Raw genomic sequence first — 16,555 nt, 5'->3', positions numbered from 1 at the left:
CTAGGGCTTATTGCATAGGTACTTGTCAGTACTTGTCCCAAGTATGTTAAAATAGCTTTTGACAGTATGTAATGTTGCTCTTGTAAATGTAATGAATGTAATGCAATATAATGTTATTATTTTATACTGCAATATGGACTGATCTTACTGTGCTATGCGAGCTGCCTGCCACAGTAAATCATTTTGTAACAGGAAGTGGCTGAAATCAACACGTTTCTCATCATCGAACATTAAGTTTCCCGTTTCTAAAAGGAGAGCAAATTTGAAGAAAAAAAATGAGCCCGATTTCTGCAACTAAAGTATGTTCTTTCTGTTTCAGTTCAGTTGTCTCTTGTAGTGAGTAATTGTTACATGATGCGATTGTTGGAGGAAGTGTAATAGGCAATACATTAATGTATGAAGCGTGAATAACTGAGGATATTATTTTAAATGTTTTAGAGAGTTTTTTAAAGAGTTATAGATCACTGTACACTTCAAGAAAGTCAGAATAGCCCACTCATTTCTCCCACAAAGCAGGCCATTCTACAGGTTAGGTGAAGTTGTCCTAAATTTTTTTACCTTGTTCTTAGTTTTAGGTGCGTCAAGCTTACAAAAAATTTTTTTTAAAAAATGTAATCTATAAAAGTGGAAAGAAGTCCACACTCGGAGGAATGATCAACATGGCAAGTGTATTTTCAGCTTTTTCACCTTTATTTAGTTGCAAATGCAGATACATTCAGGCATAGGCCATTTTTAATGGCATTCATGATTCTCAAAAAAAAAAGAAACAAATTAAAGAAAAGAACAGGTGATGCTATAAGCATTCACCTCCCTGTGGAAACATGATGTCAAACGTTCATATTTCACTTAATCGATAATTCAATAATGTGACGTCACACAAAAATGTCACGGCAGTCAAGTTGTACAATGTAAATATTAACCATATTATTAGGAAGCCGCATGTCATCAGTCTTTATAAATACAGTGCCCTCCAAAAGTATGGGAACAGTGGAGTGAAATTAGTTATTTTTGCTATATACTTCCATGCTATTTACATACATATATTGAGTTTTAACATTTTGCAGAAATATCTGTTTTTGTACCCTCATTTTCGGTTGTGCCACACTTTTGGAGGGCACTGTACCTTTCTCCTAATTATACATTTAAAGTCTCCATTTAAAAAAAAAAAATGTTATTTCATGAAATAGATAATGCATTCAGGAGTGTGTTCGTGAGTAGGCTTGTTATTCATCTTCATTTCCCTGTCCTGGAGACCTCTTGAATGGCTTGAATCCAGTCTTTGCGTTCTTTTTCTGTCGTGGCTTGTAGGAAATAGTGGGTCTCGTCTGATGTGATGATTTCAAAGAGATTTCCATCCACATCATGTTTTTTGGCTGAAAAGATACAGAGAAAGTTGTCTGAAGAAAAATGTTGCAATGCTAGAACATAATACTCTGGGATTCTTCCGTTGTTATACTGCACAAAGGGCCTCATTTATAAAAATGTTTTTGGATTTGAACTCGATCTTAATCACAGTCTTAAAATATTTTCCCAAATTGTGTTTAGTTAAGTGGTAGTTTGATACAAATTTCCGAAACTAACCATCGGGCACATACTCCAGAGCTGTGACCACTGATCCTCGCAGGTGGATGGAGCCCAGAGGCTCTTCTGCATCCTGATTGGAGGAACAGAAAGAATAAAGAACAGAAGAGCATCTCAACCATGTATCTGTCTTTAAGTTGGTTTCCTGCTGTCTTTAGTTACATGAGCACCAGCCCTTCCTTTCTTCTTCTCAGATAAGACACACACCCCTCTGATTAATGTCTTCCTGTGCACAGACAGGAAGTTGAACCACCCACTATAAAAAGCTGTAATGACGAACTCTGTCTGTAAGAATGCATAGGCTGAATTCGAATCTCACAGGTGAAAAAAGAAGTCCCAGGACACCAGGAGGCCATACCTTTGTGGGATCATAGTAGTGCATGTACGCAGGGTCATCTCTTAGGGTAAATTTGCGCACCTTCCAATTTTTTCTTCTGTGGCCCTAAAAGACAAAGCCAGTTGCCATGGACACACTTTGAGCTTTGATTCGGTTATCGGACACAAAAAAGAGCACACTAAATAGTTTAATTTCCTCATTTTCTACAAGCCTAAAATTAGAGGCATGCTTTATGAATCTAGAGATCAGAAGAATACCATCGTGCCTCAACTGTTTTCAATAAAGGTCATTATTGTAAGTGGCATGCTACATATTAAAAGAAAGCTCATTTCACAATGGTGTGACACTGTGTACTATACAAACAGTTTGCCCTTGCCTGTTACACTGTGCTCAGTCCTTGGCCTCACACACGGTAAAATATAAATTGTTAGTTAGAGTGCTAATTCTGCTCCAACACAGTTTATGTGCACACAGTATGGGGATGTGTACTTTATCAGTTCATTCAACGCTGAATGAACTGATAAGGCTAATAACTCGCGCCATCCTGCTAAATTGTAGCTTTGGGGAAAATGGGCGGAGTCTCACCTGTTTCAGCAGGCACCCCTGCTTCACGATGAGCCCCCTGAACTCCTCGTTCCGCAGCACGTCCTCGTCGCTGGAGTTGCCCTCGGAGTAAAAGCCGCTGTCCGCCTAGAAGATGCCGAAAGGCGTCAACGTCGCCGAATTTGTTATACAGTGCGTGACCAGTTGCACCCCATTGAATCCTACTGCTGACAGACCAGAGGAGGAAATGGCCTTCAAACCTGGTCTTGTAATCGCTCTGTATTCTGACCTCCCTCTCAGCTTTTTTATGCCATTCTCTCTCAAGCGTAAAGTGTAATGGGAAATTCTGCCCAAAAGATATCATTTTGAACGTTGTGTCACCCTTGGAATAATAATTTGTGTCTCATATTTCATCCGTCATAAATCTAATATTTTTGTCTGCATCTTCGAAAGTTCATTTGAAGAGATGATGCAGTTTGGCTTTGGCTCCACTTAAGTGGATGGAGGTGCCATCTGTACTGGAGCACACTGTGCAATTAGTGACAAATCGATAGTTTCCTCAGTGCTTCTGAAGCCGTAATCACAGTATTTAAGACATACTGTAGCTGAACGGTAGCGCGTCTTGTTTTAATTTCACCCAAAGTGCTGCCTCCAATAAATCCTCAGACTCTTTAGAACTAGGGAAAGGAAAGACTATATCTGGGTGACAAGTATTATATGAGACAGATTAGAAATGAAATAAATAATTCTTAATGCGACATATACAAACATATTCGTAAACTATTACCCCTGTTGTCCGATTGCTATTAAAACCCTGTCTCACAGAGTCCGCAGTCTAATATTGGACTGCCGTTTGCTGGCTGCTCGCACAGTTTCTTCACACTGGGCGCGACTCACAAAGTAATAGATTGCGTCTGGCTGGTCCAGGAGGGTGGATTCAGTTTTGGACTCGGCCGCGCTCTTGGACATCTCATTGGCCGGCTGGAGGAAGCCTTCGTTCAGCAGCCCGATGGCCAGCATCATCGCTTCCTGTCTGTTCCTCGCTCTCTCCGCTGACACCAGCCAGTCGATCACCATAGTTCCTGCCCAGGGGGCGAGGGAGGGGGAAGAGGTAGTGCTCAACCAATCAGATCCTACAGCAAAAAACCCTGGCCTACCGGCTGCATCGAAATCAGTGGTTGTCCAACAAAGAATTTGTAATTGTCTTAGTTGAGTAAAAGCCAGATTAAACTACATATTGTAATAGCATGAGGAGAAAAAAACATGATGGTTGGTAGGGTTCTGTGTATTTATTTATCTTTGCGTGGTGAGTTGTTCATACCTGTGAAGCACTGATTGAAGGTTTTTTTCTCCTGCTCAACGGTCATCTCTTTCAAGCCCGAGTCTTTATTTCTCATTGCGTTGTACATCTCACTGAGTTGCGATAGAAAAACAAACACGGGTTTGGCAGCGGATAAACAGAAAATAATGAGGAAGAAATATCAGTGTTGGTGAGAAGTCTTACTGTTGTCTCCTCCATTTTACACTCAGTTTGGGAACAGCTTCCAGCTGTGCTTTATTTATCTTATCTACATCAGGTGTTGGCTAAGAACAAGAGTTTCCATGGCTACGTCACAGTACGGAATGTCCAGTGGCACACTGGTAGATTGTAGCTGGTTACGCCCCTGAACTCCTCAATCAAATTGGAATTTTTCAGCTTCAACTACAAAGTGGCTGAATCACTGATGTTAAGAACAACAGAGCTGAATATCTGGTGCGTCTTAAGAGTCTGTGGCTCATGTATGATTCTAGCGAGCAGGCCGTCGCGCGGAACGTCACCTCATGTTGACAGTGTCGGGCAGTCGAATGGACCGTCGCGTGGACTTCCTGGTGAATTTCATGCCCCTGTCCAGACAGGCGAGGGCCCGCTTGATGTCCCGGGTCCAGACCTCCCTGTCCTCCAGGTGACTGGCCTGAAAGAAATGGGCCTGGTGGCGCTCTGTGGTGACCTTAAAGACCAGCTGCGACACACACGGGGGAGAGAGACCGAGCACAGCGTGTTTAACACTGGGAGCAGGGCAGTGGCGGTGCCAGAATACCAATCATGGGTGTCCCAGGTGAGCCGGGGGGGGAGGGGGGTATTGTGACTGGGGGGAAGGGGGGGGGGGGAGGAGGGGGGGACTGAGTGGCACCCAGGACACAGTGTGTCGCCGCAAATAGATGAGGGGTTGCTGCCAGCTTTCAGAAGGCATGAATCTCATGGAAATTCCATGGGCCTGAATTTCATAGGAATACCATGGGCCTGGAATTTCTGGGAAATGTCTTTACCATCTTTTTGCCGAAATCCTGGCAAGGGCTGGTCAGCGTGGCTCCCTTCAGTGGGATCATTCCCTTGGGACTGCTGTCGGTCATCTTTTTGTAGAACTCCACCGCGTCGTCCGAGAGCACCACCCACACCACCTTCCATGAGTTCAGCAGGTTACGCTGCGCAAAAAAGGAACAGGAAATGAGGGGGTCAAAACAGGAACTCTAGTGACGCTCGCGAGCTTAAAAGGTCATGAATGTACAGCATCTCGATCCACGCCTGTCGCTGTGTGATGTGTCAGGGTGGTGCAGGATAGAAGGTGTGATGAATTTGTTTTGTGACACAACATCATCCATTAGCTGTCCTCAAAATGTCCTCCAGTATTGAAGCTGTATTGAACTACAGTTCCCACAATGCCACAGAGAAGTTCATCATTTAAAAAGACTGATCACGAGCATATGTTATGCTCCTTTTGATGCAAAAAGTGCCAGTTTGATTTCGCTAGGCCATGTCACAACCCCGAATATCAAGACCTGCGACATTACTTCATATCATGCGCATGTTGTGCAACTACAGAGATCAGAGATCCTGTATATCTGAGATCCCTCTACACACACACACACACACACACACACACATATATATATATACTCATCGGCCACTTCATTAGGTACACCTGTTCAACTGCAAACTGCACCCGTTAACGCAAATATCTAATCAGCCAATCACGTGGCAGCAACTCAATGCATTTAAGCATGTAGACATGGTCAAGACGATCTGCTGAAGTTCAAACCAAGCATCAGAATGGGGAAGAAAGATGATTTAAGTGACTTTGAACGAGGCATGGTTGTTGGTGGCAGATGGGCTGGTTCGAGTATTTCAGAAACTGCTGACCTACTGGGATTTTCACACACAACCATCTCTAGGGTTTACAGAGAATGGTCCGAAAAAGAGAAAATATCCAGTGAGCGCAGTTCTCTGGGCGAAAATGCCTTGTTGATGGCAGAGGTCAGGGGAGAATGGCCAGGCTGGTTCGAGCTGATAGAAAGGCAACAGGAACCCAAATAACCACTCGTTACAACCGAGGTATGCAGAAGAGCATCTCTGAAGGTACACCACATCAAACCTTGAAGCAGATGGGCTACAGCAGCAGAAGACCACACCGGATGTCACTCCTGTCACCTAATGAAGTGTCTGGCGAGTGTATGTATATATATATATATATATATATATATGAAAGTTTGTCCTCCGGCAAAGTTGTCTGATGGATTTATTGGCAGATCTAAAATGAGTGGAATGGACTTTGAATGCCCAGAAGTCTTACAATTACCTCCATTTTTCACATTCCAAATGCATTCAAGGAACATTCAGTACTCATAGCATGTGTGCTAATGCCTCACAAGAGAAAGAGGTACAGACACAGAATGGCATGTATAGATAATTTTGACATAATGTGGCTTACGATGGCAAAATGATCCATCTCAACATGAAAAGCACCTAATTAAGAAAAAATTAACAGCTTGTTAAAATTATGGGATTGCAGCTGCGCTTGGAACAAAAACCAGCATACACACGGGGACTGCCAGGACCGAGGTAGGGAACCACTGGTAAAATTGGGTGTGCTATTGTGAAAAGACAGCAGCTTGTGGCTTAAGTTCAGCACAGAAAATACCACAGAAGGTCATTCACTTTCACTGAAGCATCATCTATCCTGAATAACACGTTCACTGCCTGCGCAAAATTCCTTCCACTCAGTTCATGCATAACTCTCTTTAACTCTCCCTTTGGTTCTTCCTTCTGGTTTACTTTTTCCACCAATATGGAAACATGCCTGTATAACAAAATGCAAAATCCCACCTTTAACTAAAACTCTGTTTTATGTCATTTGAAAATATATATATTTTTAGACCAGATGCAAATTAACCAGCCGCTGAATTACTTTCACTTCAGGATTTTGTGTGCTGTGTGCGTGAAAGTGTTAGGCTGCCGAAACTACATTTTCCATCCTACCTTTTTAACCAGGTACCCCGCTCTTATCTGCTGAGGCTCCATGAGTGTGTGAGTTCCAGGAGAGACAGCTGCTCCAGATGGAGGACTCTGACAAACCAAGCCCTTTAGCTGGACGCACCCCACCCCTCTCTCCGCCTCTCACTTCCTGCTGCAGACAGTTCCTCTATTAGAGCTGTTAACACAGTTTAGAGAATTTTTTTTATTCATGTTTAATACAGAGAAAAACCACCACACTGTGAGGCCCTAGTCCTGCAAGAGCTGTTCTCCTTCTCTCCCTTTCTGTTTCTGAAAAAACAATATACAAATGTAAAAATGCAATAATAATAACAACATTATGAGGCCTCATACATTTGCATTTGGAACTTGATACTGCAGGTTTTTCAAATATGAGTACATGGTTCTGCAGTATAGACTGTCCTTGACCTTCCTACTTTCCCAATAACTAAAGTAACATGTGGGCCTATAAAATCCAACACACTGTCTGTAAATATCTGTCTAATGATATAGTGTGTGTGTGTGTGTGTGTGTGTGTATGGATTCGAATTCCAAGTTGTTTTCAAGTGGACAGGAAAAACAGGATTGTATCTTGTTTGCTAGTTTTTGCATGTGTGTAGGTTATGTGTGTGTTTGTTTGCATGCATGCATGCGTGTGTGTGTGTGTGTGGACATGAGAGTGTGTGTGTGTACGTGTGTGCGTGTGAGTGTGTGTGTGTGTGTGTACGTGTGTGTGTGAATGTGAGTGTGCATGTGTGTGTGTATGTTTGTGTACGTGTGTGTGTGCATGTGAGTGTGTGTGTGTGTGCACGTGTGCCTGGGGGTGAGGGAGGGACCATGAAACACTGCTAGGACTTATCTGGCTCTTTGCCCTGAATGGACGATTATGCAAAGGACTGAAATGTCAAAATTCAAAGCAATGAGATCCTACAGCAACGCAGAGCCAGGAAGAAAGCTAGAGACACTTTTTACTATGTTCATCTATATATAGATTAACTTAAAGAGGATTGTTTGGTAATTAAGCAAAGCACATTATTTCTCATTATCGGTATGATGTTGACATTGGCTGATGGCTTTAATTCACTGTAACATGACATGATGCCTATGCCTTTCAGTTACATGTTTGAGAAAGTGTATTTTTGCATAATCACAACAACAAAAAAATGGTTTGACTGGTACAGGATACGTTTTTGTCCTGTGTTTCACTATGTTTGTCAAATTCTATCTATGTGCTGTCAATTAATTACTATGACAGATGCTGAAAGCAGTTGATTGGAAAACAGAATATAGCAGTCTTGTGAATTGCCTTCCAATTTCAGAGTGCAATATGGTTAACAAACACAATTCATTTGACAAATAATTTGGCCTGCTGCACATCAAAGCGTCAACTTCGACGATAGCTACGCGAGAATACGAGTCTGACAAATGAGACTGCCGTTGAAACAGCGTGGGCCACCTGCAATGAGCATTACCAATACGCTATGAGGAAAGACCCAGAGGGAGGGAATACGCGGTCGCCCGTTTGAAAGATGTTGAAATCCTCCTAAAACCAAGTAAGGCTGGGAGTGTGAGATAAACTTCTGTAAGAGAAGCCGGGGGCTTTCCTTGATTTACACTACAGTACGGCAGCAGTACAGAAGGCTTCCCCAGAATAGTGATTTTTGTTTTCTGTTCTTGTTTTCACGTCCCGTTACGCACAGCTCAGGTCCATGTTTGCGAATAATTCATGTTAAAAAAGAAAGGTCGCACACTTTCCCCCCCCGCCTCCCGTGCAGTTTTTAACAGTAAACGTTTCAGCAGCAAGCCGACTTCAAAGCCCTGACAAAGGCAGTTACTGTCGAAACATTAGCTATTAAAAACCTTTCTATTTTAGTTTCACTTTCAGGTCGGGTTGTCTGCACCTCGCCGAACACAAACAAGGTGTGAAAATATTTTTTTTGCAAATAATTAATAATAGAAGAATTTTTGGACTTAGTTCACTACGGTCCCAATCAATCGCCCTTGAAGGCATTCAGTGTGACATATCTCCTTTCTCTGCAAGTCACATTAGAACTAGGTAGTAGATTCCTTTGAAATAAGGTAAGGAGGTGAATCACGGCGAGGAAAGCAAAATACTTACCAATGTAGGAGTACAGGTTGTTGCTTTTTGTACAACTTTCATTATCACTTAAAATTAGGTTTGAATGTATCCAGTTTAGCAGTTGTTCTCTCACTCAAATTCAGGAAGGACGCTATGTCTGCTGGTTTTTGATGTGTTCCTTCACCCAAGAGCTTCATTTAAGTAACTGATTGGATAAAGAGTCACAGTACAGGCACTTCAGAAACACTGCAGGCACTTCAGGTACAAAACCTAAATTGGGTCCTAACTGAAAAGAAATCACAAAAAAACACCAGAGTCTGTGGCCCTCCAGGACTGGAGTTTGAGAACCCTGGTTTAACACACATAAATGAACACATATAACTAACCAAAATACAAATACAGATACTGAAGATTAACCATGTTTCATTCTAGATCAGGTCTTCAATTTGATCTTTTTCTGTGTTAAATATGAAACACACTCCTTTAACTGCTGATACAGCACCCTCTGCTGCTGGAATATTGGCACTGTTGAGCCAACTGAAAAAAAAAAAAAATAATAAATAAATAAATAAAACCAGTTTAGCTGGGTTTCATACCATCAAAACATCCTAGTAGTCAGTCACACTGGACTCTGTGCTCTCTGTGTAATGCACAGACATGAAAATACCAGAATTTTACAGTGAGGGGCACAAAACATAAGATTCAAATATCTTGGATGTGGAAATGGACAGTTTTATAAGCACACAACCCTACCCAGAGGGAATGTCTGTGAGCACCTTTCACCAAAAGGTGCAGTCGGTTGCGTGTTTCTGAGAATTCAGTAGATGGAACTAACAACACCTGGGCTTGTTGCAAATCATCCTCAGGTATGCATACCTGCATGTGAAGCCACTGCTAAGGTTCTGATGAAATGCTTTTGACTAGGCGCATGTCATTTTGTAGGTATAAAACATAAGATAAATAAAATAAAATGAATATATAGAAAAGAGTGAATATAAGAAAAGAATGTGTATACATATGTAAAATAAAAAAACTAAAGAAAAGCGAAAAGTAATAAATAAGTAACAACAAGTAAGAGAGCATCACTAATTGTAATACTATAACTACAGAATAGCAGCAAGATAAGCACAAAGTTTTATTTTCTTTTTGAGTGGAAGACGAGTTTCAACGTTTAGCAGCTTTAGCGCCTCCTGCCGTTGCAGTGGCGTTTTCTTTAACCCAGCAATGTAGCCAGCATTTCATAGTAGCCATTTACTCATTGTAGCCTACAAATCATACTCTCAGAGTAAATAATTTTAGATAGAACTAATTAAACCGTTGGTTCAAGTTGTACTATCCTGGCCTACATACCATGATATATACAACATCCATAGTGTAGGCCTATAGTTCGTTCTTCCAAATGACACATTTCCAAGCCACTGATTTTATGTGTAAAGTTGAATCTTGGGGATTTCTTCTGGTCCTTGCTCTCCCCCCATCCCTTCTATCGGTGCCTGTGTGATGTGTAATTAGAAAATAATGTGTAAGTAGAAAAAAAATCGAAATAGAACTTTTAGGTTTCGTACAGGTGGCCTATACTGAACTTCAGCACTTTGGACAGAGACTTTAAACGCCGGGGAATTTACGAGGTCACTGTGCTCACACCTAATTAGGTCACCTAAGAAAGCATGCGTACTCAAACCGTGTATTATATTACACAGGATGTTTACATATTTTAAACATAATAAACGGAAGTTATGTAGGCTAAGGTGTCAATTTGTTTTACGACTATATTTGGATACAGGCTCTGTCACCGCCGGAAAATCTGATCAGTGCATACGGGTACAAATATAAGCCAAGGCAGCCTAGGCAACACAACGCGATGCTTCTCAAATCATATTCTATTTTTTAAACCAATCGCTTGCACGCTATAATATCGCTTGCACGTGGATTAGTACTTCAGCCCTTCATGTCTTTGTCGTTTTATGTCTGTAGATAGTAGATTGTGACAGACGAGCATGAGAGGATTATCTCCGTATCCGTGAGGGATTTGTGGGCAGGGACGTGCAATTTTTGCTGTGACTTCGTCTGCGATGTGTTTTTCAAGTTTTATCTGGCGGAGGCACGTCACGTCCTTCCTATTGTTATTATTGTTAGAAATTCACTCTCGCTGACTCCATCATATCGCTGTCACTTCGAAAAAGGGGGGAAACGGTCGACGCCGAGACTTTATCTTCAATGAATAATGGGCGACGTTCCACAATTGATAAAAATCGGAATTTCTTTGAAAATCCAACCCAGCAACGGCCCGGTATTTTTCAAAGTGGACGGGTCGAGGTTCGGTCAGAACAGGACGATCAAACTGCTGACGGGATCAAAGTACAAAATTGAAGTTGTCGTCAAACCAGGGGCTATGGAGGCTACGTAAGTAGGTTGCCTTGCACATAACCCATCGCGAACTGAAGATGACAACTAGTCAAAATGACCACATCGAGCTATAAGCGCCTTTTTTACCCGTTGTATATATTGCATTATTTATTTACCTGTGGATTTAATTCACTCATATCCAATAAAGGCGCACATTTTTGAAGTAGCCTTGATATGCCTGACAACTGACATAACAACAGATATTGTATAAAAAGTTTAGGAGACCGATTGCTGTCGCCTACATAGATTTTCTCTCTATAATTTCAGAATAGCCGATCGAAAAATGTGTGTTATCGACAATTGTTGTGAAATACAAGCGAATTTAAAGACAGGCTTGGCCTATTTACCTTTTCGTCTTGCCTAATACCGTACTTCAGGCGAAACGATATAAGTCTATGATTATGGAGGTAAAGATTGTTATCAGGCTAAGCTTACAGAATTTGGAACAAAGTCGAACTTATTGAGTACACGTATTTTGGATTCGGTTTATGCGAACTTGGCCGGAAATGTCTGTTATTTGTGCGGTTGGGAATGTTTTGAACTAAATTATAGAGAGTGAGAGGTTGGTTGACAGACGGACCTGCCAGATTGTCCTGACTCTGCTTCTCTGATCCTGCGCCGTTGATAAATCTGCTGCCATTTCTGTCATGGAAGAAAGGAGGTTTAAAACTGCCGCAATGACCTCTTTTACAATTAAGAAAACAACCAGGCAGCAATACAAAGACGATCTTTTAGAAGTATTTATTTTACAGACCAGAACGAGTTTGTCATATTTCATATTTTCTTTGCTTAGTTAAGCACTGCGATAACGTCACATCTGACCAATATGTCATTTGAAATGTAATTCACAGTACGATGAGCGTAGGTGGCGCGAGCTTCCCTTTGGAACAGCAGTCCAAAGACCCCCATTCTGTGGTTTACAGCGGACAGTATGACACAGAGGGAGTTGTGCACACCAAAAGCGGGGAGAGGCAACCTGTTCAAGTCAGTATCCAGGTAACGGGCGTTGATACATTAACTCTCTAAATCTGTGTAGTCATTCTCTCTAATTCAATTTATTGCCATTGTGAACTTTAAAAGTCATCACCCCTAATCTGGCTGCCCTGTTTCATATTTAGAATTTATGTATTAGGTGCCTTTACCTGCGGTAAAGATGTAATTTATTTACATGCATTCAGCCAGGACAGAGTACAGTTTATTTAAACAAGAAACTTCTCTAAACTCACATTTTTCAAGATGGCACAAAAGCACAGCACACTTACATTTCAGCTGTCAAATTTTACAAAAACAAATGAACAAACAAAAAGGTTGTTTCACCTTGTTACACCTGGACATGCTGCATGCATCAGTTGAAGCATTGCATTTCTGATTATCAACTCAGTAGTTAAATATAGATTGACTTCTTCATGGGATTCTTTGAAATATGTTCCTTCATCATTATAATGGAGCTCATGCAGTAGTTTCTACAAACAAAACTGTCTGTGCATGTCTGTGACACCGATCTATAATTGCTTTTAAAGAATATTTTACAAGCATGTGTATTCAAGCTTAATGTACGGTACTACAATCTTGTGGATCCACAATTATCGCTTTACTCAAACCCTTGGAAGGTAGGCCGCACTGCATCACACATCTCTGATCACAAGCCTGCAGATCAAAGGAGTACCCGAAACTTGCTTTGGATCAGACGTTAATCGGAATACTGAGATTTAAACTAATTTAGACAAACTTGGGGCAGAGTTAACATCTTATGTCTGTGTCCACCTCCCAGCCTTTTGCATATGCTTCATAAGCATGCTATACATTATGTCTGTGTCCACCTCCCAGCCTTTTGCATATGCTTCATAAGCATGCTATACATTATGTCTAGGAAAGCACTGCAGTATGCAAATAAGGGAGTACGGAAATGCAAAACCAAAGATAATGTGAAAGTCAATATGCAGCAAGGTCACATGTGTAAAATGTTAAGGAAAGGGGTTGAGGATGAGGACCAGTGGATAGGGGACGTTTTTTTTTTTTTACCATATGCTTTTAAAATAAGCCTTGAAATGTATAGTGCTGAATGAATTAATGCTTTAACCGGCAATCAAAATATTGTAAAGGAATTATTTTCCCTTCCCTCCCAAAGTTTCAGATTTGTCCACCTTGGCAGTCTTTCCCTGTCACTGTAACCCTAGGTTTGCTTTTATGTACTTTGCGATAAAATATTTGTAAAATGCTCAACATAAATACATATCCTTTTTATATTTTTTAATTGTTTACTTAAATTTTTACTTTTTGAGGTATATTAACTCACTGTAACACAAATGGGAGGGCTTTTGCTGATGTTGGTCTCTTTTCTTTTTGTTTGTTTTTATCTCTCTTTTATTTTTTTAATGAAATGTTTTTTTTTTTTCAATTTTTTTGATCAGTTCACTACAGCCGGGCTCTTTGAGACTGTGTGGCAGGTGAAATATTACAACTACCACAAGAGGGAGCACTGCCAATGGGGGAACAGCTTCGCCAGCATCGAGTACGAGTGCAAGCCCAATGAAACGCGGAGCCTGATGTGGATCAACAAGGAATTGTTCGTCTGAGAGGCCCCCTCGCAATAAATTTAAAAAATCACCGTTTACTGCAGCCGAAACGCTGAAATGCATCACTGACCATATCACATGACTCTTCAGAAGTCGGCCGTATCGCGCCTTGCCACAGGCATGCGTATCAAATCTATTTTGCCCTTTTCCACCCTTACCTTAGAACGTAGTCCCCATTGTTGGAGTGTTTCACGTAGGCCTGCTGGCGTAATGTACGGTGTCAGGTGTTTTGCGAGTGCGTAGTGTGATTCATTTGATTCATTCATGACATATTTTAGTATTTGTGGGGATTTCATGTTGTGTGTGTTAGTTTATGTTGACCTACCTCTGAACAGTACAAGCGGGATCACATCTTTAAAATGGTATAAAGATTTTTCATAGAGCAATATGATACCATTGTATTGTCTTTTTTTACTATAGGCAAATGCAGTATTACCCCCTTATGTGCTGCTTCCTTGTTCTTTGCTGTTTTCAGTTATTTTTGGCATTATATATTGATAAAGATTAATTAGGTATGTTTACACATTTATGTTGCAATTTTGTCTACTTAAAACTATTGTGATGTTATGTTTAAGTGTTTGGTTTTGTAAGATTATCTGTTATGAAAATACCAGTTTAAAAAAAGGGTGGGGGGGGGGGGGGGATTGAGCAATACATTTGGATTAAAATAGCTTGGTTATTAAATATCTGATTGCCTTTTGAAATTTATAAAAGAAAAATACAGAAATTGACAAAAAAAAAAAATACTGCTGTGACTCATTTTTTATCCAGGAAAAAGTGGGTAAAAAGCACTGAGACGCCCTGCCCCCTGGGGGAGGGGATAAACCCCAGGTGGGGAATGCGGTTTCAGCTTTTAGCCACCGTAATACATTTGTACTTAAAGAGTACTTTGTGCCATCTTCCTGCAGGACAGGCAGTTTTCCATTGCAGCGGCTACAAGCAGTTTCGGCTTCATAACTTTATGACGAAATTCCTGGCTAAATGAGGCTAGTGTCAGCAGGGGCACTTTTGTTCTAACACCCCGGCCTTATTTTACGTCACATCCACACCCTGCCTGCGCCGAATTTAACGTTTTTATTAATTTTCCTGTTTTGTGCCCGTGTGCCTTTCTTGTTACTCGGCTTAATTTTAAAACACGCTATATTATTTACTAATATAGAACTGTATCATTATTATTATTATTATTATATTTATTATTACAGTAATACTGAAACACTAATTGATTATCCCATCAGTTTTGTATTAATCTCAGGCAAGTCTATTTTCTATTTTGAATTCCTCATTTTGTTCAGTATTTTGTTTAGTACGTGAAAGCAGACCAATTCCTCTCCTCTCCGCTTCACATTATGTACGGAAGAACAGGGAATTTCTGTGGTACGTCCTGTACCTCATACACTGTATCATGAGGATTGGTTGCCCCACTTCCTTTCTCGACCGGCCCAGTTCAGTACAGCATGTATAACGACAAGCCATCGGTTATACAGTACAGTGATTTTCATTCCTGTTCCTGGCTGGGCTGTAGGGTCTGCTGGTTTTTTGTTGTTACTCAGCACTTCATTGATCAGTTTCGCCTAAATATTAGCAACCAATTCAGACCCAAGAAACCCGGGTGAGGTTGGTTAACTGCGCAATCGACCACTTTAATCGATCAATTAAGTGCTGAGTGACAACAAAAACCAGCATGCCCTGTGGCCTGGCCCAGGACCAGCACTGAAGATCACAGATATAGTAGATGAAAGAACCACAGCACAGCTAGTAATGGGTTTACGGAGTGAACTAAAAGCCTCTAGTGAGCCGAAAATCCAGGATTTGAAGCAGCAGTGCTTAAGAATGACTTTCTTACATTATATTTTTAGACTGTCTAAATAGCTCCAGACTTAAACACACCAATGGGATGACAGTTTTGTCATCTTGATAAGCAGGGAATATTTGTTCTCTTTCTGTTATTTTCCAAACCAATTTTCTCCAGGCTTCAAATTTGGCATGCACATTTACCTCTGACACACGAGTAAGTACAACAATCATTTCAAAGTCTGAGTATCAAGGCCAGACATGAAATACCTATACTTACTCAACTGGATAAAAACAGAGGACTATTGTGGAATATTTGTGTATTTTATAGGCCATAAATGCATAACTGGAGTGATGATGTATTTTTAATATCCAAGTATTACATAAATTACAGATATGGTACAACAAATGTACATAACTAATAACAGAAATCATAAAACAATACTAAGAAGTTATTTGTTTGAATTATATCTTTTAGGCCAAATCAATTTTGGGTTAATAAATAATGTCTCATTTCTACATTCCAGAAAGAATAAACAAGTTTTTTTACCATTACCCTCAAATTGTTAGTTTTCAAATCCAAGCCATTTTGCACTCATTCAACCAACCGGAATAATATTTTTGCCGAATAAATCTGGTTGCTTTTCCCCATGTAAACAGTTATTTGGGGAAATTTTAATCTTCAAACATCTTAACTGCAATTTTCATAACTCTACTGTATACCATATGATTTAATGGCCTATTACAATGTCAGCACACATGTTACACAATCCTGCGTTAGCTTTAGCCTTCTTGTTATGAGGTATCACATGAATATTATTGGCACCTCATCCCATTAAGACGCAATCTTAAGGATGTCCACTAGCCTACGTGTCGTGTGCTACCAGTAAACTTATATCTCAGGCTGCACGTTCAACCACGCTGATTTTAATTAATGACATGACTAATTCCAA

General features: G+C 40.6%; 2 protein-coding genes across 4 annotated transcripts; one reads left to right on the top strand and one right to left on the bottom strand.

Moving 5' to 3' along the window:
• Positions 1 to 667: 667 nt before the first annotated feature.
• LOC118220897 (pleckstrin-like) lies at positions 668 to 6,883 on the bottom strand. Its single transcript, XM_035405331.1, has 9 exons — positions 6,756 to 6,883; positions 4,769 to 4,924; positions 4,280 to 4,461; positions 3,783 to 3,874; positions 3,359 to 3,543; positions 2,504 to 2,608; positions 1,940 to 2,023; positions 1,582 to 1,654; positions 668 to 1,373 (listed from the first exon to the last, which is right to left on the bottom strand). Exons 1-9 carry the CDS (start codon positions 6,795 to 6,797, stop codon positions 1,234 to 1,236), a joined length of 1,059 nt encoding a protein of 352 aa, XP_035261222.1. The 5' UTR covers positions 6,798 to 6,883; the 3' UTR covers positions 668 to 1,233.
• Positions 6,884 to 10,637: 3,754 nt separating this feature from the next.
• LOC118220044 (CB1 cannabinoid receptor-interacting protein 1-like) lies at positions 10,638 to 14,432 on the top strand. 3 transcript variants are annotated; one of them, XM_035403634.1, is made up of 3 exons: positions 10,638 to 11,232; positions 12,159 to 12,231; positions 13,647 to 14,432. In XM_035403634.1, the coding sequence occupies exons 1-3, from the start codon at positions 11,054 to 11,056 to the stop codon at positions 13,809 to 13,811; spliced, it is 417 nt and encodes a 138-aa protein (XP_035259525.1). In that variant the 5' UTR covers positions 10,638 to 11,053; the 3' UTR covers positions 13,812 to 14,432. The 3 variants fall into 3 exon arrangements, with proteins under 3 accessions (XP_035259525.1, XP_035259524.1, XP_035259523.1); XM_035403633.1 differs by having other exon boundaries at positions 12,087 to 12,219; XM_035403632.1 differs by having other exon boundaries at positions 12,087 to 12,231.
• Positions 14,433 to 16,555: the final 2,123 nt, after the last annotated feature.

This window comes from Anguilla anguilla, chromosome 2, assembly GCF_013347855.1.
Source record: "Anguilla anguilla isolate fAngAng1 chromosome 2, fAngAng1.pri, whole genome shotgun sequence".
NCBI lineage: Eukaryota > Metazoa > Chordata > Actinopteri > Anguilliformes > Anguillidae > Anguilla > Anguilla anguilla.
This window is presented reverse-complemented; position numbering and strand designations above follow the sequence as displayed.